The 23,362-nt window shown below is 40.5% G+C and overlaps 1 protein-coding gene and 1 long non-coding RNA gene across 3 annotated transcripts; both read left to right on the top strand.

The window, feature by feature from the left end:
* Positions 1-2,727: 2,727 nt before the first annotated feature.
* LOC117502153 lies at positions 2,728-21,634 on the top strand. Its single transcript, XR_004558198.1, has 3 exons — positions 2,728-2,739; positions 19,166-19,178; positions 21,513-21,634. It is a non-coding gene; the product is annotated as an uncharacterized LOC117502153 (long non-coding RNA).
* On the top strand, positions 12,346-16,526 carry eomesa (eomesodermin homolog a). 2 transcript variants are annotated; one of them, XM_034161183.1, is made up of 7 exons: positions 12,346-13,199; positions 13,581-13,735; positions 14,673-14,794; positions 14,911-15,069; positions 15,191-15,252; positions 15,377-16,092; positions 16,223-16,526. In XM_034161183.1, the coding sequence occupies exons 1-7, from the start codon at positions 12,493-12,495 to the stop codon at positions 16,234-16,236; spliced, it is 1,935 nt and encodes a 644-aa protein (XP_034017074.1). In that variant the 5' UTR covers positions 12,346-12,492; the 3' UTR covers positions 16,237-16,526. The 2 variants fall into 2 exon arrangements, with proteins under 2 accessions (XP_034017074.1, XP_034017073.1); XM_034161182.1 differs by having other exon boundaries at positions 15,377-16,526.
* Positions 21,635-23,362: the final 1,728 nt, after the last annotated feature.

The following is a 23,362-nucleotide window of genomic DNA, read 5'->3' on the forward strand; positions in this document are numbered from 1 at the left end:
CCAAATATTTACAGGGACTTGAATGCCCATATCTTTTTCCAAGCTTTCTTTAAATTTGCTAGAAGATGGGATAAAGATGGTTAATAATTTGTTGTATATACAGGAAATAAATTGATTTTCAGTTGGGTATGTATTTAAGCAATCATCAATTGTAGTTTCTTGTTCCGTTTCAAAAGATATTAGGTATTTTCGTGCATAGTCCCAGATCTGCAAATATCATTTAGCTTCATATATACAAGGTCTGTCAATAAAGTATAGGTCCTTTAAATTTTTTCAAAAAATATATGGATTTCATTCATATGTTTTTACGTCAGACATGCTTGAACCCTCGTGCGCATGCGTGAGTTTTTCCACGCCTGTCGGTGACGTCATTCGCCTGTGAGCACTCCTTGTGGGAGGAGTCGTCCAGCCCCTCGTCGGAATTCCTTTGTCTGAGAAGTTGCTGAGAGACTGGCGCTTTGTTTGATCAAAATTTTTTCTAAACCTGTGAGACACATCGAAGTGGACACGGTTCGAAAAATTAAGCTGGTTTTCAGTGAAAATTTTAACGGCTGATGAGAGATTTTGAGGTGATACTGTCGCTTTAAGGACTTCCCACGGTGCGAGACGTCGCGCAGCGCTCTCAGGCGCCGTCATCAGCCTGTTTCAAGCTGAAAACCTCCACATTTCAGGCTCTATTGATCCAGGACGTCGTGAGAGAACAGAGAAGTTTCAGAAGAAGTCGGTTTCAGCATTTTATCCGGATATTCCACTGTTAAAGGAGATTTTTTTTAATGAAAGACATGCGGACGGATTGCAGCGTCGGCTCGCAGCCGCCGCAATGCTCCGCCACAGGAAAAACACCTCCGTTGGAAGCCTTAAGGACAAGTTGGAACATGTCCAGCTGTTAAACAATTTCTCATATACTCACTCCACTGAAAGCCATCAAAAGCCGCCTGGATTTTACAAATGGTTATCAACACGGAGGTGTTTTTCCACCACGCCGGCTGCGTCCCGACGCGCGGACCCGTACGTACGTCTTTCATTAAAAAAAAAAATCTCCTTTAACAGTGGAATATCCGGATAAAATGCTGAAACCGACTTCTTCTGAAACTTCTCTGTTCTCTCACGACGTCCTGGATCAATAGAGCCTGAAATGTGGAGGTTTTCAGCTTGAAACAGGCTGATGATGGCGCCTGAGAGTGCAGCGCGACGTCTCGCACTGTGGGAAGTCCTTAAAGTGACAGTATCACCTCAAAATCTCTCATCAGCCGTTAAAATTTTCACTGAAAACCAGCTTAATTTTTCGAACCGTGTCCACTTCGATGTGTCTCACAGGTTTAGAAAAAATTTTGATCCAACAAAGCGCCAGTCTCTCAGCAACTTCTCAGACAAAGGAATTCCGACAAGGGGCTGGACGACTCCTCCCACAAGGAGTGCTCACAGGCGAATGACGTCACCGACAGGCGTGGAAAAACTCACGCATGTGCACGAGGGTTCAAGCATGTCTGACGTAAAAACATATGAATGAAATCCATATAGTTTTTGAAAAAATAAAAAGGACCGTTACTTTATTGACAGCCCTCGTATCATTGAAGCAAAGTGTGCATATTCTGAAGCAGTTGGTGCGTTATGTTCACAGTTTCAATAAACAGTGTGGAACATTTCAAAATGATTTAAACCCAAAATCCTACACACACCGCTGGTTACACCTATATTTTGTCCTCGACAGAAGGCGTCTGTCGGCCTTCTCACAATACGAATGTCGTCCTCGCTCCCCGGAGTAAACTGAAGATGCACTGCCAACATCCCCGTTTTGCCAGCGGGTCAACACTAAAGCATTAATCACATCTTCATAACCTCTGTCCCGTTAGCATATGCGTCCGTTCGGTAGACAGTAAGTCAGTTTGGGCTTTCCTCTGTCGCTCTAGAAGCTTTCATACCAGGAGAGAGAAGTGTTAAAACTCTACATTCTCACATCTGACTCACTGATTTAACCACATTGAGGCAGGAACAGCAGCAGAATACTCCTGTGGTGTAAATCTGTTTGAGTTGGACTTCCAAAAAAACAAGCGAGAGAGGAAAAATAATAAAGGGTCCTCCTGAAATGCAGTTTCTGAGTCAGGGTGAGCGATGTGATAAAAGCCCAGCTTGTCTGTCAGTAATAGTGTTTTGGGAACGGACAGAGAACCAGGGGTGAGCCGCGCTTCCACCTCCTCTGCGCCCCCGTTAACTCCGACGCTCCTTCTGTCGTGCGCCTGTTCGGGGCCCTTACACCTCACGTTCAGGAGGAGAAAGGCAGACATTCAGGCCACGCTGTCAGACTTTTAGCACCTGCTATTTTGCTCCGGTCCCTTATGTCGATTCTTGTTGTGTTTCAGGAGCGCAGGCTGGGAGAAACGGGTCGCCGCGGTTGGATGACAAAAACGGCATAAGGGTGAGGCTCGGGCCAGCACACCGCTATTCACTTTTGGTGTCGTCAGATTCATGTTCTCCCCACGATGACACGGAGAGTGAAAGTAAAAAGGTGTTTATACTGTGCATGTGTCAAAAATCATTTTAGTGACATGCTCACAATATTAAAGGGGGTAAAAAGCAAACTAAGTAACTGCACTCAATTTTGTGCTGCATGTAATTACTGTTGTGAGCCAACATATCATTTGTTTGCATTATAGGTCAGTGGAGCTTTTCAATGAGAATGATTTTTAAAAAATGGTTTCTAATATAGGTTACCAAATGCCTTAAAAACATATTAAAGGGGTCATATTGTTTAAAAAAAAAAAGCTTTAGGAATTTTTACATTTAAAATTGGTTGGGATTTTATGCAAAACATTCTCAAAGTGACACAATTAAACACGTAGAAGCTCTACTGCAATCACTAAAATTTATGGTTCTCTTTAGACTTTAACATTCATAGAGGAAAGCCATTTTGCACAATGTGACATGAGTCACAAAGTCCAAACTGAGCCATGTCAGAATTATATTTAATTTAAAACAGGAGAGTTTACACATGCACACAAATCAAATAGTGGGCTTGTTTGTTTGTTTTTTTTAACCATGTTTAACATGGAACCCCAACAATATTTCACTGTAAACTGTACGTGCAAGATATTTTGCACAATGCGGCACATGTGTCACAAAATTACAAACTATATTTTGTTTGAAACTGGAGGATTTCTACATGCACAAACATACTATAATGACTGTCAGGATGTTTAACATGAAACATTTTCACAGTATAAGGTAGATGAAAGCCATTTTGCACAACACTGCCAACGTCACAAAGTGTAAAACATGCCATTTCACAACTAAATTTTGTTTGAAATGAGAGTTTCTACATACATGTGCATAAAACAGTGGGACTTTTAGAATGTTTAACAACAAACCCAAAGCATATTCAAGTGTAAAAGGTAGATTAAAGCCATTTTGCACAACACTGCCCATGTCACAAAGTGTAAAACATGCCATTTCACAACTAAATTTTGTTTGAAATAAGAGAGTTTCTACATACATGTGCATAAAACAGTGGGACTTTTAGAATGTTTAACAAGAAACCCAAAGCATATTCAAGTGTAAAAGGTAGATTAAAGCCATTTTGCACAACACTGCCAACGTCACAAAGTGTAAAACATGCCATTTCACAACTAAATTTTGTTTGAAATGAGAGTTTCTACATACATGTGCATAAAACAGGTGGACTTTTAGAATGTTTAACAACAAACCCAAAGCATATTCAAGTGTAAAAGGTAGATTAAAGCCATTTTGCACAACACTGCCCATGTCACAAAGTGTAAAACATGCCATTTCACAACTAAATTTTGTTTGAAATAAGAGAGTTTCTACATACATGTGCATAAAACAGTGGGACTTTTAGAATGTTTAACAACAAACCCAAAGCATATTCAAGTGTAAAAGGTAGATTAAAGCCATTTTGCACAACACTGCCAACGTCACAAAGTGTAAAACATTCCATTTCACAACTAAATTTTGTTTGAAATAAGAGAGTTTCTACATACATGGCCATAAAACAGTGGGACTTTTAGGATGTTTAACAACAAACTCAAAGCATATCCAATTGTAAAAGATAGATTAAAGCCATTTTGCACAACACTGCCAATGTTACAAAGTGTAAAACATCCATTTCACAACTAAATTTTGTTTGAAATAAGAGAGTTTCTATGTACATGGCCATAAAACAGTGGGACTTTTAGGATGTTTAACAACAAACCCAAAGCATATTCAAGTGTAAAAGGTAGATTAAAACCATTTTGCACAATATGACCCCTTTAATAAGCTGGTAAGTAGTTCTACTAGGACAAGCAAGCCTCCTTCAAGACTGCTGCAAGGTCTCTGCTGTGAGAGAAAATACCACAATAGATAAGAAGATTACAAATACGTGAAACTCATCTGAGTGTCATGTGGTTTTCCCAAGAGACCCTGGGTGATACTTTCTATAATTCAGTAATCCTATATTCCTGAATGCAGTCAGTATACTTTCTTTAAGATTTGTCTTTCCACAGTGGACCATAACTGGAGTCTGAAAACCTCCACATCACAGGATTGTTTTACGTATCAGATGTATTTTTTTACAGTAATCCTTCAATCCTTGCACATGCACACATGCACATATATACACATGGGTATGCTCACGCTGAGAATTGTCTACTGATACGATGCAAAGCCTGATGGTGTATTTTAATGCTGGAATACAGACGCGCTGCATATCGAACTCCCATGGGTTTCTCTCACTGACCGACTGCTTGCACATAGGGACGTTTCCTATTTCGTGAGTACTCTCTCTGCAGAAATTACATCACAAACAGACTCAAATACAAACATATTGTAATGTTGTTGGATGCAGTCACAAAGCTTTTCTATTATTATTATTGTATAGAAATCCATTTGGTGAAATCCAGATGAAACCACGCTGCTGTTCCACCTCCCAGAGGAAAGCAACTGATGAAAGCAATATGCACCCAAATTGAAATTCATGAAAGCTGTCACCTTCATATCTTTGAAGACAGCAGCATGTCTGTAACATAAGCTTCTCTTGTGTTAACGCGAGCGCCGTGATTAAATGTTAGCAATTCCCGCACAGTGGAAAATATATTGGGGGGAGCATCTTTGATAAACTTGTGAAATAAATTCTTTCCAATAAAAGTGTTGCTGAGGATGATGATTTGCGGAGCAGCGTGGCGTTGGCATGGTACACGTTGCACTGGGCTCTTTTCCCAGCACCCCTCCCTCCAGGGGTCTCGGTGGCTAGGATCTCTAATGAGACTTGCGTTATTAATCCTTGCAATGGGGTACATGAATTCACTCCTGAGCAAAGGCTTCAGCAGCCACCCGGCCCCATAAAACTTGGAATGTATTCCTTTCATGTGCCGTGTTGATGATCTACTCTGACAACAATATGCGAAGACTTCCCTTCCCCTGTCGCGAGGGCCCTGGCCCGGGCCAAAGAGGGTCATCTCAGACACACTTGGACTTTTATAGGTGGTCAAGAAACACGCTGACAGGTCACAAGTGGGAGCTCCTTTACAAGTCAAACCCAAACATCCACCTCATTTGGAATTAGTTTATTTATAAGTACCTTGTAAATCACCTTTATTTTGTTTTCTAGCTTTCAAATGGAAAAAACCCTAAAACCGAGGCTGTTAAAAACAACGATATTGTTTGTTTTATTGAAATTTTCTCTCCGTGGGCTTGCAGTCATCTGTGAAACGTTGCTGTAAAAGCACAGTGATCAAGTTGTGAAATCATTCAGAGGATGTTTTTTTTTTTCATATTTTAATGACAGATTGGAAGGGATGATGGTCTGCTGCAGGTGATGCAAAAGCCTAAAAAATTTCCTGAAGGATTATTATTGCATCAATGTCACCAAACATGTAAAATGCTCAATAAAAGTAAGAAAAGCTAAAGTGGGATTGTATTAATGAGGCGTTGACAGTGCAGGTGTGAAATGCTTCACTTTAGGTAGAAGACAAGTCTGTCACAATGCTGTCAACAGTGCAAGACTTTAAAGGGGTCACATTGCAGGCATTTGTAACAAGTTAATATAAGTCACCCAGTGTTTTAAAGGGGTCCTAATGTGTGAAATCTGTATCTACTTTTTACCCAAGGCCACCAGAGTCTTCAAATTCACAGGGAATATTCTTGGGACACAAACCTTGGACAAGTTCAAAGATGGCTAACCTGGACATATTTTAAGAGGTTAAAAAGTCACATTCTGTTTCAATCTGTTCTGTTTTTATTTTTTATTTGAGTGTTGGGGGTGACAGCCAATCAGAGTAGAGCTGCACCGTGACATCAGTCAATGGCCTCTCCAAAACTGCTTCGTTTTGTGTGTCTATATACGAGGTCTGTCCATAAAGTATTGTACCTTTTTATTTTTTTTTAACTATATGGATTTGATTCATATGTTTTCACGTCAGACAAGCTTGAACCCTTGTGTGCATGCGCGAGTTTTTCCACGCCTGTCGGTGACGTCATTCACCTGTGAGCACGCCTTGTGGAAGGAGTGGTCGCGCCCCGTCGTCGGATTTTTATTGTCTGGAAATGGCGGAATGATTTGGGGGTTTTTTTCCATCAGAATTTTTTCAGAAGCTGTTAGAGACTGGCACCTGGAAACCATTCGAAAAATTTATCTGGCTTTCGGTGAAAATTTTACGGCTTCACAGAGAATAAGGTCTGGTAGTACAGCTTTAAGGACCCCTTTAAGGACGCTCAGCGTGCCGCGCTCAGCGCACCGCGCTCCGAGCTGCGACTACGCGGCACAAGCCACCGGACCATTTCTAAGCTGATGGCTCTGTGGATATGAGACCGTCGTGTGCTCTTTCTCTGATTATCACAAGAGCTGGACATCAGCCATTTTCCGGCAGATTTCACTTTTAACAAGAGATTTTGTCATGGAAAGCTGCGCGGAGGCTTCGCGCGTAAAGACCGATTCGCTTTGGAAGTGAGACAAAGGAACACCTCCGTTTCGGCATGTCAGAGAACAAGTTTGGACATATCTATCTCGGCTTTCAATGCTTACCAGTCCAGTAAGTATCAGTGAAATTGTGGAGAGCTGGACATGTCCAAACTTGTCCAAATCATTCCGCCATTTCCAGACAATGAAAATCCGACGACGGGGCGGGACCACTCCTTCCACAAGGCGTGCTCACAGGCGAATGACGTCACCGACAGGGGTGGAAAAACTCACGCATGTGCACGAGGGTTCAAGCTTGTCTGACGTGAAAACATATGAATCAAATCCATATAGTTTAAAAAAAAATAAAAAGGTACGATACTTTATGGACAGACCTCGTACGTGTTTCTCATATATTATGTAAAAGCTACAGCAAGAAATAAACACTTCTAAAACTGAAAATGCTATTTTTGGAACCTGATAACACCACAACACATTTCATTAACATTAGTGTGGTGACGTCACAGGCTGGTCTAGCTAGCTGCAAAACTCATTTTAATTGTGTGTAAATATAACCTCTTTGTCCTATATTATGTAAAAGCTATAGTGAGAAATAAACACTTCTCAACTCAACTCAACTTTTTTTTATATAGCGCCAAATCACAACAAACAGTTGCCCCAAGGCGCTTTATATTGTAAGGCAAGGCCATACAATAATTATGAAAAACCCCAACGGTCAAAACGACCCCCTGTGAGCAAGCACTTGGCAACAGTGGGAAGGAAAAACTCCCTCTTAACAGGAAGAAACCTCCAGCAGAACCAGGCTCAGGGAGGGGCAGTCTTCTGCTGAGACTGGTTGGGGCTGAGGGAAAGAACCAGGAAAAAGACATGCTGTGGAGGGGGGCAGAGATCGATCACTAATGATTAAATGCGGAGTGATGCATACAGAGCAAAAAGAGAAAGAAACAGTGCATCATGGGAACCCCCCCACAGTCTACGTCTAAAGCAGCATAACCAAGGGATAGTCCAGGGTCACCCGATCCAGCCCTAACTATAAGCCTTAGCGAAAAGGAAAGTTTTAAGCCTAATCTTAAAAGTAGAGAGGGTATCTGTCTCCCTGATCTGAATTGGGAGCTGGTTCCACAGGAGAGGAGCCTGAAAGCTGAAGGCTCTGCCTCCCATTCTACTCTTACAAACCCTAGGAACTACAAGTAAGCCTGCAGTCTGAGAGCGAAGCGCTCTATTGGGGTGATATGGTACTATGAGGTCCCTAAGATAAGATGGGACCTGATTATTCAAAACCTTATAAGTAAGAAGAAGAATTTTAAATTCTATTCTAGAATTAACAGGAAGCCAATGAAGAGAGGCCAACACGGGTGAGATATGCTCTCTCCTGCTAGTCCCCGTCAGTACTCTAGCTGCAGCATTTTGAATTAACTGAAGGCTTTTTAGGGAACTTTTAGGACAACCTGATAATAAAGAATTACAATAGTCCAGCCTAGAGGAAATAAATGCATGAATTAGTTTTTCAGCATCACTCTGAGACAAGACCAGTAACCTGTTAACACCTCGGGAGTCATTTACAAAACATTTCACAGACGTCACCATGCACGCTAACTTCCGCTAACTCAAAGTTAACTGGCACTCTTGTCAAAAGCTCATGTACATGCAGACACACACACTCCTCCAGATGCCATTAAAACAAATATTGTTTATGATTGATTGAGGGGCTATACTGAACATGTACAAATTGTACGTAAGACAATAGGACCTTAATAATTAATTAAACTGCAAATTATAAAGAAGACAATGCTCGTACCGCTGAGGGTATTTTAGCATTGCGTTATATTTACAGTTGCTGTTTAAAATTAAACATCCTCAAATTCTCCAAATTTTACATTTATGAATAAATGCTTGAGCTGTAAGGAAATTTTAGGTCTGAAATGGCTTGGTTTACCCTTTTGTGACATACGTCACAAAAGTCCATATCAGAATTGCTGTTCTTACATTCTTAGATGTTTACATGGCAGTCCACCTGCACTACTCTACATCACCACCAGGGGTAGCGTTATACACAGTGAAGCCTAAAATGGAAACAGTTTTCACCTTGTTAGCATAACTTAGCATTGATAGCATGTTATCTCCCTTGGGGACTAATGGATTATAAAAAATAATAAGCACTTATGTATCTGAATTACCTGAACACTTGAATTTATTGATAGTTCTCAATCTCTGATGTAGACATTGAGCTCTTTCATCAGCTACCTTACATTTTTGCAGTTCAAGCAGCAGATCCTTTCCTTTTAAAACAACAGGCAGCAAAACACATTGTTTTCTTACTTACTAAGATAAAAGGAAAATGATATATTTTCAAGATACCTGGTGAACAATACTAAGTTACTGAAAAGGTGTGGAACAACAGATATCAAAGTTTATAGACATACATACAGTGGTGATGTATGGTAAACAATGCACCCGAATGATTGCAGTGCCTTTCCGCCATCCCATAATTTTTCAACTTTTCCGACATCTTCACGACATTATTGACATCAATGGTCTGATACATTTGTTAGCCCCAAGAGAACTGAAATATATGCATAAACAGTGTTTCAGTTTCTCATGTAGTTCCTAAGATACAATCAATGTTTTAGTTGATGACCTCTGATTTGACCTTGACCTTAGGGCTATGACTTTGGCATGACCTGTATTGAGAGAGGACACGCCACAGATTTTATCTACCAAGTTTGACTGAACTTGCTCTTTGCATTTTGAAGATATCACTGTACACAGCCATGACAATGACAGTAGCCTCTTTTCATGTCATAATGAGGCCAAAAAAAAAAAAAATGCCCGTAAATTTAAATGTAAAGCAGCTGCTTGCCAGGCCGCTCTCCAAAGGGAGAGGGAGTAATGTAGTGGCTCAGCAGTCAATCTCTATCACACAGGGCAAGCAGGATTCCAGATGCAGACCACAGTGACGTATGTCACACAAGTCTAAAATGTACTGTCTCAGGGCTAAATTTACTTCGAGCAGGATGCTTTTTACGTGAATAATCCCTGAATTTTGGCACTTTAAAAATATTTTAACATGAAACCCAAACCATATTTTACTACAAGGCGCAGATTTAGAGATTTTTTTTTTCACGGTATGAGCTTTAAACAAGATCGACATTGTACTTCCTGAATCTATGCACACAATAAATAATTGAAATGTATTTTAATAAAATTAAAAAGTTGACTGTTTAAGATTCACGTATTTTAATTGCATATAATATTTCCATTTCCCACAAATTTGGATCACGTTTTATCATAAATAAATTAATAAACTTACATACAGAAAACAGATTTATGACATCGTCCAATAAACCAAATGTGTACATAACCAGATTTATGTTTGTCACCAGTTCATTCAGTTTCTATCAACTAAATAAGAACCAGTGTTACAAACATGTATCACATTAAGTTGATTATTTTTTTGTTCAGGCTCTGTTATCCAAATGGATAGAAATTTTATATGCAATTAAGATGTAATATCTTGACAGTCGTTAGCGTAACCAAAAGTGGTTTTATTAGATATTCTAACGCTGGATGATGATCACAGAAAGAGGGAAATCAATGTGACGGAAACCGGAATTTCCTTCGGAGAGCCGCTTCCAAACTGTTTGAAAACACTTCCGGTGAGTTTGGCTGTCAAATTTTGTTTTACAGTCTCTCTCTCTCTGCGCGGTGTGGGCGGGGTCTTCATGATTGATTGGCAGGCTGTGTGCTCCGGCCCCCCGGTGGCCCCCGGTGGCCCCCCGGTGGCCCCGGTGGCCCCCGGTGGCCCCCCGGTGGCCCCCGGTGGCCCCCCGGTGGCCCCCCGGTGGCCCCCCGGTGGCCCCCCAGCAGCCATCTTTACTGTTCCATTTATGACACCAGACAATCTGCCTCCAGCAGAGAATCTCCCTCAGCTTTTCACAGATTTGTATCCCCATTTTCCCCAAATTCATCTCACCCTTATACTCCCCGATCCCAGTTTCCTTGAAGACTCCCACGCGCGCGCGCGCGCGCACTGCCCACAGACATCAGCGCTGAGTTGATGTTAAAAAAAAAAAAAAAAGTGGGAAAAGTGAGCGTCAACAGCCCGACTGCGGCTCAATCGTCTTAAAATATACTCGACTGGAACATCGTTTATTCATCCTACTGACCCCCACCAGGGAGCGCTGTCGCCGTCAATGTGCTGAAAATTTATTTTATCGCAGGGGCCCAAAATCATCAACATTTACTGTGTGAAAATTCTTGCTGATATTTTTTCAGCTGTCAATTTCAAGTCTTTGTCTCGGGTTTTTTTGTTTGTTTGTTTGTTTGTTTGTTTGTTTGTGGTGATTGTATTTATTTTTGCACACCTGACCATTTTTTAAATCGCTTGTCATTTTATTATTTGTTTATTTTTGCGTCATCCGCACGGACATCATTTTAGAGACTCTGTAAATAAAATAAATCAAAATAAAATGAAGGCATCTGTATTTTGAAAGCTCGTCACCGGATTTGAATATAAACGTTTCAAATCACATCACATTCACAGTTTCTTCATTTTTTTTCATGAAGTTCTTAAAAAAAAGAAGAAAAATCGATCTTCGCTTTAGCATTTTGGGATTAGCTATATTTAATATGAAAATTTTAAATATGTAATTCTGAGCTCACGCACTGGGTTAATTAGTGAAAGAATCGGAGGGAAAAAAAAATCCAAAATGTATTTATTTATTTTTGATGTTGATTGATCTCTCTCTCTTTTTTTTTTTTTTTTTTTTTGGATGAGCCATAAATAGGTCATTTGTAAATTTGCATTAAAAATATCCCACAACGAAAAAGCAGTAAAATAAAAGAATTAAGGACCGGTTTCAAATATATTCATACTTTTTTTTTTTGTCAGTTTTCGTCTTTAGATTTGAACATTTGGGAACTGCGTAGATGGAGGCCAATTAAGAAATAAAATGCACATGTGAGGTTTATTTATTTTTAATTTTAACTTTTATTTTTCCCCTGAGGTGTTGTCGCGCCAACACCCCCCCCCCCCGCCCCCTCCAAAAAAAAAAAGGTACGTCCATCGAGGAAAAACCCTTTAATCGCGAGTGACAGAAGTGAATCTGAAGCTGTATTTCATGTCGACACGTGCTGAAGGTTCGAAGATTTGACTTTCATATCAAATGTTAAGGAATTTTGTGTATAAAATGAGACAGAATCACCGAATGACGCGCTGAAGCCTTTGCTGCTGAAGGACGTGATGTATGGATACGCCTGGAATATTATAATTTTTTAAAAAATGACTTACAAAGAAGCATTTGGTGTCATTTCCAGCAGAGGTTTGTAATTGAATTAGAGCAGCGCGAGCATTGGCTGCGGAAGCGCGCGTCCCCGCGTGCGTTTCCAAAAGCTCCTCCCCTGATGCTTACATTTATTTGGGTGTGTAGGAGAACTACACGTTATAAGAGCCGCCGAATCCCGTCCAGAACATAATCCGACCTGCTGTCATCCTGACGGAGGGAGGCGCGCAGAGATCCAAACATCCAGGGCGCCGCCGGTGTCGCCTCACAAGTGGACCCTTAAAACTCTTTATTCCGACAATGCAGTTAGAGAACATCCTTCCCAGCGCCAGCATAAATTTACCCAAAACCTTTTTCAATCTTTCCACTACGGACAGCGCCAACACCAGCCCGAGGCCGTCCTCGCAGCTTGAATATCAAGAAGTGGATCGGACGGAACCAGAGTCTGGCAGCGCCCCGAAGAAGTACCTGAGCGGGGTGGGAAACGGGATGCTGGGTGAGGGAGAGGGGGACACTTTCGCCAAAAGCGGCCCCGATGGGAGGAAGGGCTCCCCGGTGCTCGGTGAGGACGAGCTGGCGAGTGTCCGACGCTACGACGAACTCGGGTCCGACAGATACTTCATCTCGTCGTCGCAGCCCAGCACCGACATGGCAAACCCGTGTTCCCTCTTTCCTTACGCAGGACAGAACACTGGGTCTGTGTACAGCGGCTCCAGCAGCTCCCGGTACCCGGCCTCGCTGCATTACGGATCTGTCCTACCACCCGCGGGCTTCTCCTCTTCGTCCATGTGCACCGGTCGGAGCCAGTTCAGCAGCGGGGGCTACCAGTTCAGCCAGGGCCCGGGCTGTTTGTACCCCTCCTACCCAGGGACCGGGACGGGTATCGGCTCCATGTCGTTGCCGGGATCCACCGCCGGAGCCAGAGCGCAGGTGTACCTATGTAACCGACCGCTGTGGCTGAAGTTTCACAGGCACCAGACAGAGATGATCATCACCAAACAGGGCAGGTAAGAACAGTTTCAAAACAAACCCACTATTTAAATTCAGATTTATCTTCAATCTCATCTCCAAACTGTCGTTGGCAACTTTTTACGCATGAGCACAATTTTACGCACAAACGTCTTATTTGTATTTAAGTGCTTTATGGTCTTTTAAAAGATAGTTTATTAATTCTGAAAGCACAACTACACAACAGACTAAACTTTGCACTGTTGCATTTGATTATTTTGACAGAATTTTTTTATGTGAATGTTGTGGTCTTTTCTTTGTAAAATACGGAACATATTGAGTTGTTTCACAGTCTGTCAGCTTTCATTTCAGCTGATGGGTTAATGTGAATAATTTTAATGTCCTGTCTGTGTTTTATCTTTTATTTTATTTTTTTGCAGGCGGATGTTTCCATTCCTCAGTTTCAACATTACTGGACTGAACCTCACGGCTCATTACAATGTGTTTGTAGAAATAGTTTTGGCTGACCCGAATCACTGGCGCTTTCAAGGAGGAAAGTGGGTCACGTGTGGAAAAGCAGACAATAATATGCAGGGTGAGTTTAACACAATAAATTTTGTATTAAGTACTTTTATCCTTTATTTTAATATATTATTTATTTAACGGAATTTGAATAACCACCCTTACAAATAATTACTGTCAGCCTGTGGAGAAATGTTTGAAAACACACACGTGGAAATTTAGCTATAAATACTGATTAAATGATTATGTAAGTATTATTATTATTATTTAAATTGTGAACAACCTTAATAATTCACCAGGTTCCAAATGTGGGTGTTTTTTTTTTAATAAATAAAAATCAATTAGCAGGCAAAAAAAAATTATTTTAAAAATTCTGATTTACTGCTATGCAAAAGTACTGCTGTTATTTATAATTTCTGCTATATTTTTTTTTTAAATGCATAAATTCGTTTCATTAAAAAATTGTACATAAAATTAACATTCTATTAAAATTAATTCTTTTTAAGGTTTTAAAATTCGAAATGTAGAGTCACTGTATAAACACAACAAATTAAAAAAAAAACTGATTTACAAGATTTAAGTATATACATGGGTTGCACATAATGTGTTCAAATTACTTCATTTATCTAATTGAGATGCATAAGAAAATTATATTTGGAAACATTCAGATCGCGTGCAACTGATATTTAAGTCACATATTTTTGTAGTGGGGGAAAAAAATGTATGATCAAATTAAAAATTTTCAGTAAATTCATGCATGATAGAATGCTCACTTTTAATTTTACCAGTACTCTCTCCAAAACCTTTGGCCTCATAAAATAAACTCATTTGCACACTAAGAGTTCAGAAGCAAAATAGAATTCATTTAACGCATGAAAGCATCTTTGCACAAATACCTTTTTTTGTCATTGGTGGTGACTTATTATTTATTCATTTATTTATTTATTATTTATTTATTTTGAAAGTGTCATGTTGGTGACTATGTTTATTTTGCACAATTTCAATCACAGGTAACAAAATGTATGTTCATCCTGAATCTCCAAACACCGGTGCTCACTGGATGAGGCAAGAAATCTCATTTGGCAAATTGAAGCTCACCAACAATAAAGGAGCCAACAACAACAACACACAGGTTAGATGACCAGAAAGCTTTTCAGTATCATCTTTCAGTGATATTCTTTTGTTTTATTCTTATTTGAAAAGTTAATTAAGCATGCACTTTAGTCTTTTCACATTTCTACTTTGCAGATGATCGTGTTGCAGTCTCTTCATAAATACCAACCGCGCCTGCACATTGTGGAAGTGACAGAAGATGGTGTGGAGGACATGAGCAACGAGGCCAGAACTCAAACCTTCACCTTCCCTGAGAATCAGTTTATAGCCGTCACTGCTTACCAGAACACAGATGTAAGACTTTAGATTATAAGCAGTTTATTTAATAAGAATAACTAACATTTATTTCTATTATTTAATAAGATTTACAAGCATTATTTTTATTTACTTATTTTGTTTGTTTGCTTGCTTTCAGATCACACAGCTGAAGATCGATCACAACCCATTTGCAAAAGGCTTCCGGGACAATTATGACTCGTAGGTGTCTTGTTTTTCGAAATGTGGTTGAGCTGTTTTTGCTGTTGCTGGTCTCTGACTATTCACACTTATGCAAACACATATGCATATAATATTTTGTGGTCTTTTCTTCTCCGTTGAACAGGATGTATACAGCCCCGGAGAGTGACAGGCTGACTCCGTCCCCGACAGACTCGCCTCGTTCCACCCAAATCGTGCCAGGGGCTCGTTATGCCATGCAGCCTTTCTTTCAGGACCAGTTTGTCAACAATCTGCCTCAGAACCGCTTCTACGCTGGCGAGCGGACCGTTCCCCAGACCAACAGCCTTCTGTCACCACAGAGCGAAGATGCCAGCGCCGCCGCCTCCGCCCAGCGCTGGTTCGTCCCTCCAGTGCAACAGCCAGGCTCCAACAAGTTGGATCTTTCGTATGAGAACGATTACTCCACCAGCAGCCTGCTGTCCTATGGTATCAAGCCCCTCTCACTGCAGACATCCCACGCCCTCAGCTACTACCCAGACTCGGCCTTCGCCTCCATGGCTGCAGGCTGGGGCACCAGAAGCTCTTACCAACGCAAGATGACCACAGGCCTGCCCTGGTCTCCCCGTCCGAGCCCTCCGGCCTTCCCGGAGGACCAGCTCGGGCCTACGAAAGACAAGCTGGCAGAGGAAAGCGCGGCGCCAGCCTCAGCCTGGATTGAGACGTCCCATGCGCTAAAATCAGTGGACTCTACCGACTCTGGTGTGTACTCCATGGTGTGTAAGCGTCGCAGGATGTCCCCTGGGGGCTCCAGCACAGAGAACTCCCCAACCATCAAGTGTGAGGACTTAACCACGGAGGAATACAAGGACAACCCAAAAGGCATGGGTTATTATGCATTCTACACAAGCCCCTAAGACTGTATTTATTCAAACTAAATATGAATCTTTTGTTTGTTATTGAGTGCTCTCCATTCCTTGATAATGTCTTTTTTTTTTCTCTCTCTCTAAAGGTGCCAAAGCTTAGTGTTCCCCCCCAAGCAAGCTGCACAAGGTTATTTTGGCAGGCCAGCCCCTCTCACATACCTGAGCAGAAACATAGTGATTATTGGTTTTGACAGCACATGTCCCTTTTTGATTACTTTTGTTTTATTTTTTTTTCCCAAAGATGTGATTTATCCCTCCCCACCCCCTCCTTGTGTATTTAAGTCATTTTGTTGTACAGTATTTGTGCACTTTAGAATGTGATGTATCTTGTATAAAGTGTCATCATGGAGGTGTTATTAAATGGAAAATAAAACAGCATTTCATAAAGAATTGTGCACGTTTCCTGCATGACTTTCTTTTTAAATTAATAAATTAAATCCAGAAAATCAGTGGCACATTGAATTACTTTAGAGTATGAATTTTGAAAAGCTGCTGCACAAGCTGCAAATTTACACTTACAAGTAAAAAAATATATATATTTAAGAAAAGTGCACATAATTTGAAGTAACTATATTTTAGGAGATGTGCATGTGTGAGACTATTGATGTGTGCATGAAAATGTTGAAAACATGCTGCAAACTTGCTGTTTTGGATGCCTTGTCTCATGGCCTCCAAAGGCCCAGAAAAATAACTCATTAAGTCCACCCTAAGCAAATGTTTTTTTTTAATTAATTTTTTTTTAAAGATGCCAATCTTTAACATTTAAGATGCATTAATAAGGTGCAACAAATTGGCATTAATTTACCATCAGCTCCAATCACCTCATATTAATCGAGCTCAATAAATAGCTTATTTTAATCACTTGCAACATGGAGATGAATGGTTTAAAATAAAAATTAAGAGGAGAATGAAAGGGATAATGTTTGAGAATGTTAACTCCATGTGTGTAGGGGTGGTTTTCTGTTTATTTGTTTACATTTTGTAGCTCCTTGAAATAGAACTCATATTTTCTTCAAGCTCCATACAAGTGTTACAACATTATCGCTTACTATGCAAGTGATAACTGCAATGTCAAATGAGGGATATACATGCATTTCATGACACATCATAGATACAATGTGGTAAAAATCATGCACATACAGATATAGTTCTATACTCCCTGTGTCGTTGCCATAGTGTTTTCACACATTATATTTTATCTGAGGTATCTGACTTCTTGTGGCATAAGAGCTTATAGATATGAAAACAGGTTAAATGGGAAAAAAACATTTTAACTGGCTACAGGCAACATGCATCTCAATACTTCTAGTTATACTATGTATCCACTCCAGAACAGATATGTAAAAAAGCAGCAAAATGTCTGAAAAGACAAGTCATAACACATACACACACGCTGGCTCATGTTTAAGTACCTGTTTTTCCTCAGTGAAAATACGTCAAATCCTCCCTTTTAAAAGGACCGATTTGAATTGATTTACATACTTAAATTCTAATTAATTCTGTTGTCAGGCTTCTTGACAAAGTGAGGAGTCTGACTAATTCCAATTAACACCTCCTAACAAGGTAGAGTGTTTGATTGCTCCAGCCTCTCAGGAAAGCTACAAGAAAAGCGACTCATTGGGGGGGGGGGTTCCAGGCTGGAAAATGAAAATGTTTGCACTCGTGCATGTCAGCAAGTCGTGTTTCAGAGTGTCTGATGTTTATCTCCTTGTAATGTTGACTTGACCTCATCTCCTAAGTGGCTGCGAAGTGGAAAAAAGCTGTCAGGATGCCATGGAAAATGGTTACACTTCCAGAAATAATGCAAGTCCCACTGGCTACAAACTATGAGAATTTTCACCTTTTTTCTAAAGTAATTCTGAATACACTTTATGACTCTTCATATGAGTATTGTTCTACTGATATAGGACAATATTCATACGATAGACATTCTCAAAGTCTTACAATTTTAGAACTGTAGGGGAAGCCGGGGCAAAGTGGGTCAGAAATGTTGTTTTGTGGCAGCATAAACACATTATGCATAGGTTTAGGTCATTCTATTGTGGATTTAATACAACAAGTTATTGTTTATAAGGTTGTGTTATCTATTTCTACCCAAGTGTAATTTACAGGTGTTTAAAATCAATTTAAAAATTTTTGATTCACTGTGCCCCGGACACTAATGCACAGGGCACAGTGAATCAACTTAGAATACAATGAAAAAACACATGATTATAAAGAGTTCTTCAAAATTATTAAATATATGCTGATGCATATACAAACTGTAATCCAGCAAACCAGCTATGTAACACTGTGTAACAGTGTATTATATAGTGATATAAGTCCTTTAGAAACTATCATAAATACAATTGTCAGAATTTCTGTTCAAACGTGAAAACAGTTGTTTATATACACAAATTATAGAAAAAATTCATAGAAAAATAAATGTATAAGCTTCAACAAGTAATATTTGTCATCCACTTGATACTGGGGCTTAGTAAATCACTTTCTAGACTGATTCACTGTGCCCTGATTCACTGTGACCCGGGTGCATGTGACACACATGAGTCGTTATCAAATAGCTGATAGTCTGGAGAAGACATAACACATGCTCATCAGTTGGACTGGGTAGTCTTCTAACTAAGAACAATTTTTTGGGCCACCTTTCTTCTGTTGTGAGAAATAAATACAAAGACACTGACATCCACAAAATTTACTTTTGATAGGAAAAAACAGACTTCACTTGCCACTCAGTTTTACCCTTAATGTATCCAAAAACAAAACACTCATTTATAAGCGGGATGTCTTTATGCATAAAAATATGGTATAACTGCTGCAAATATATATGTAGTTTTGCAGATATAGCTAATTCACTGTGCCCCGTAATTCACCATGCCCCGGTTTCACCTACATATAGAAAGTCTCAAGCTGCAAGAAAAAGTTTGGCCTAAAACAATTTGTTTTAGAATTTTGTGACAAATGTCACACAAGTTCATATTTGGACTCCTGCCTGCTCTGGTTTACATAGCTTCTGTGAAAAACACAAAAAGAGAAAAGATAGGGGTTGGCAAGTGGCAGCTACATTACATTTAAACAATAGACACAGAAACATTCATCCCCTCCACATTGTTGTCATGGTAACTCCAAAAAAATAAATTCTATCACACTGTAGCTCATCAAATTAATATACAGAGCATCTGGAAAGTATTCACAGCACTTCACTCTTTCCACATTTTGTTATGTTATACAGCATTATTCTGAAATGGATGAAATTAATTTTTTCCCCACAAATTTCTACTCACAACACCCCATAATAACATGATTTTTTTTTTTAATTTTTGCAAATTTATTAAAAATAAAATACTCCCATCTTCATGGAGAGTATGGCTACTGGAATATGTGTTTTTGGATAGACAAAGCCAAGAGGACACCTATGTATCAGCTGGTTGCAACACATAGAAGCCTACTTTTGGAGGATAGCTTTGAACTGTGGGTCCATTGCCAATCAGGACTCTGGATGGGACAACAAGCAGCATCAGCCCATGTTCAGAGATCTGATTTGATGGACCATCAACTCATCATCCCCATCTCAAAGGCCTGTTGCTTTAAGGACACAACCACTGCAATATCTAATTTAAATGTCTTTCCAAAGGCATGATGTTATTGAGCACTAAACACATAATCCCACCGAAACACAGAACACATACATTTTGTCTGTGAAAGTGAAACAGCAAACTGACAGTTAAAGGTTCCTTTATAGACTTCATGACCTACTTAATGCCCTTCTTTGTTATGGTTTCGATTTTTGTTAAAGGAGTCATATCATATAAAAACTTTTTTACCTACAGTAGCTATTAAAGTTTGTTGGGATTTCATTTAAACACATGCACAAATGCCCAATTCTATGATTATACATGTAGAAATATTCTTGCTATAAGCAAAATCTAGATGTGCAATAGCTTGTTTTAGAATTTTGTGAAATATATAACAGAAGTCTATAAATGCAATTTGCTTGCTCTGTAAGACACACCCAGTGAACCAGTTTACTGTGTGACAGACCCACAGTGGGGCCTGTCTTATACGTGGTCCAAAGTAGCATGCATTGATGCACAGCGCAAGTGTCATTGGTGATTTCCAGTCAATGCAGTTGGTGTTTTCACACCCAGTGCCTAAGCTGTGTAAATTGAAAATGTAGTTTCAGTTATTTGTGTTCCAATGGTTGTGTTGGTCCCATAATGAGGTGCATCAGGCATAGCGCTGGTGAATTGCTTTCATGAGGCAGCAGAAATACCAGCAAAAACCATGTTGAAAGTTGCAGTTTTTCTGCTAATTTTAATGGTGCAATATTCAGATAAGTCTCATGACGTGCATGCTGTGCTTCCATACCCAGCTAAAATTCACATAGCATCACAAAGTAAGCAAAAATGAAAAATCAAATTTCACCTTACTGCTTCAATGATTCACCTCAGGGAGCTTTGGTGGCTGCTTTCCACTCTCATGCTTTGATGCTTTGCTGACAGATCTGTTACCATACAGAAAACCTCTCCCTTTAGTCTGCTGTCTAAAACACAATGTGTGGCAGAGGTCAGCAGCAGTCGCTGTGTAATAGTGGTCAGCTGGGCAGCGCAGTCTCGTTTGAGGGCTAAAGTGGTAAAATATGACACATATGATGTAATTTCTCTACTTCCGGGGAGAGAAACATAGCACTTTCTCTGAGGTTTTGGGCAAATTACATGCAAACACAGTGAAAATACAAAGAAAAAGTGTGAAGTTCCCATGTGTGAAGTTATGCAGTGTATTGATTGCACAACAGGAGCAGCTGTCCCCATAAGTGGTCAAATCCTGCGATATCATGCAGGGTTCAAACGAGACTGTGCTGCCCTATAGGCCTCATTCCTCAGACAGGCAAAGGATACTCTGGCCACTCAGGCCAGAGCCCTGTTTTTAGTCGACTGGACAGCGTATCTGCTTCCCATGTCGAAGAGCGTGAGTTTGCGTCATGAAGGGAGCGAATGGGAGGACCCAAAATCACAACAGTGCAGAGAGAGAGATTAAAAACTGCTACAAATGCACCAAGTTCCTGCAAATCCCAGCTCTTAAAGGGAAACAGAGATGACAGTCTAATTGCTTAAATTCATGCTTTGCCTTAAACACACCCTTCATTAATTAAGAGAACCAGTATAAGATCCTTTACACCCTGTGCCCCACTTTGTGTCCAGATTACACATCATATGGAGTTGGCACATCTCAAATGCACTTCAGCAATGCGCTTTAGACTGAGCATTATATAGACAGTCTCTGAGAGAAAAACGGTCATGCAAATAGAGGGGGCGTGACCAACACCAGCAGGTCCTTTACGATTAAAGCAACAGGCACAGAAACAAGTCATTTGTTAAGCCTAGTGTCCACATGTTCCCATCAATTTCCAGGTGGGCTCTAGATAGAAACTGGGAAGCAAACGGCATCCGTAGCCACAAAAAGGGGCGGAGCTGGAGCTGGCAGTGACTTTGCAATTGGTGACACCTAGTCATGGGATAGGATATTTTACCGCCTGCTTGCTACGCTGCCACAGTGAGCTTTATGATAACACATTGGGTACAGATCTGCATTAGTGTTTGGTACATGTCTAATGCCGTCAGCTTGCAGCAGGGTTCCCGGCGGGACGCTGCAGATGGTTCGGTTAAGTTGTCGCGAGCTTACCGATAATTTTGTTGGGTTCCTGATGATTTCTATCTCCATCGAAATTTTGACCAGTCCAAAATTTTGCTCTAGATAATCCCGACACTCCAGATGGTGGGCAGCGTGCTCCAGGATGACCATATATGCTTGCAGATGGATTACGGTGGGGTTGGTGATTATCCCATGAGTTTGCTGGGTTTTTTCCTATCGGGAAGCCAACCGCAAACGGGGGGTTTGGACACGTGAAGTTTTTGTGTTTTGAGTGCAGTGCAATGAAGTTATCCAGCTTACTTTTAAAATAAAAACACTGCTGTCAGTCTAACTGAATGAGTATCATAGAAACTTTATTGTCATTGCACATATATACAACAAAACTTGTCCTCTGCATTTAACCCATCCTAATTACAGTTAGACACAATCCAACCACTAGGAGCAGTGGGCAGCCACAGTCTGGCGCTCACAGACCAACTCCAGATGTCGAGGCTGCCTTGGTCAGGGGCAGAGGAAGGAGCAGACCCAAAATAAGCATGTTTTTGGTTGTGGGAGGAAACTGGAGTGCCCGGAGGAAACCCACACAGACACGGGGAGAGCATGCAAACTCCACACAGAAAGGCCGGGAATTGATTCCACAACCTTCTTGCTGTGAGACACCAGTGCTAACTACTAAGCCACCGCGCTGCCCTCAGCACATTTGTTTGACTCAAAAACACGTGCTCCATGGGAGATCCTGAGAACCCAGCAACAAGTCGATACGTTGTTTCTTTCTCAACCATTCATGCAAGAAGTATAGCAATCAATAGACACCTGTAGTGTGCTCTTCCACAAACTCAGAGCGTGTCGAGTTAGAGGAGATATGCGCATTGGGATGAGACTCTAGAACTACTGTCATGTTGCATTCTACAATACCAGTGATTGGATTTTGTTGCATTGTCGTGTAGGATGAAAAGCAACGTGTGCCTCTCTTACCAAAGCAAAAACTTACTTCCTTCTTTTTCCCTTGCTGTGTAGCATTGTGCATGTGTGCCCTTCCCTCAGGCTTTGCATTGGTGACCATGATGAGAGTTCATGTACGAAAGGCCAAGGAGGCCAAGAAGACATTATACTCAAGGAGGGATGACATCTGAACGCAGATGAAAGCCTGAGGTTGTTTCCTCACCTTCAGTCACACACTATTACTGCTCTCACCGGCTGAATGCAGCCACAGGCACGCGCATGACTGGGTGAAGATTTTTTTTTTTAGATGCCAGTTTAAAAAATCTACACCAACACAGTGGCAATTATGTTTGTGCCTCGTACCATTTCCCCTTTTCACGTGGTGATAAATGTCACACCTATTCTTAACAGTTAGAAGTACTGCAAAACTGTTCCATCAGGTGGATGATGAACTGGCTGATACTGTAATCCTAAAGTATGTAAATAATCTACATATTCTCATATAGTGGTTCATATGGTATGGTTCCAAAAATTTGTGCACAGTATTTTGTGCATAATTCTATGAATATCCATATGTACACCAACATGCTTTTGACAATAAGCATTTAGAACCAATTGTTAGAATAATAATTTAA

This window comes from Thalassophryne amazonica, chromosome 20, assembly GCF_902500255.1.
Source record: "Thalassophryne amazonica chromosome 20, fThaAma1.1, whole genome shotgun sequence".
NCBI classification, from domain to species: Eukaryota; Metazoa; Chordata; class Actinopteri; order Batrachoidiformes; family Batrachoididae; genus Thalassophryne; species Thalassophryne amazonica.

Coding starts and splice junctions, on each gene's coding strand:
- eomesa (XM_034161182.1), top strand. CDS start 12,493: ATGCAGTTAGAGAACATCCTTCCCAGCGCCAGCATAAATTTACCCAAA. Junction 14,795..14,910: donor CCAACAACAACAACACACAG/GTTAGATGACCA, acceptor TCTACTTTGCAG/ATGATCGTGTTGCAGTCTCT. Junction 15,253..15,376: donor TTCCGGGACAATTATGACTC/GTAGGTGTCTTG, acceptor TCCGTTGAACAG/GATGTATACAGCCCCGGAGA.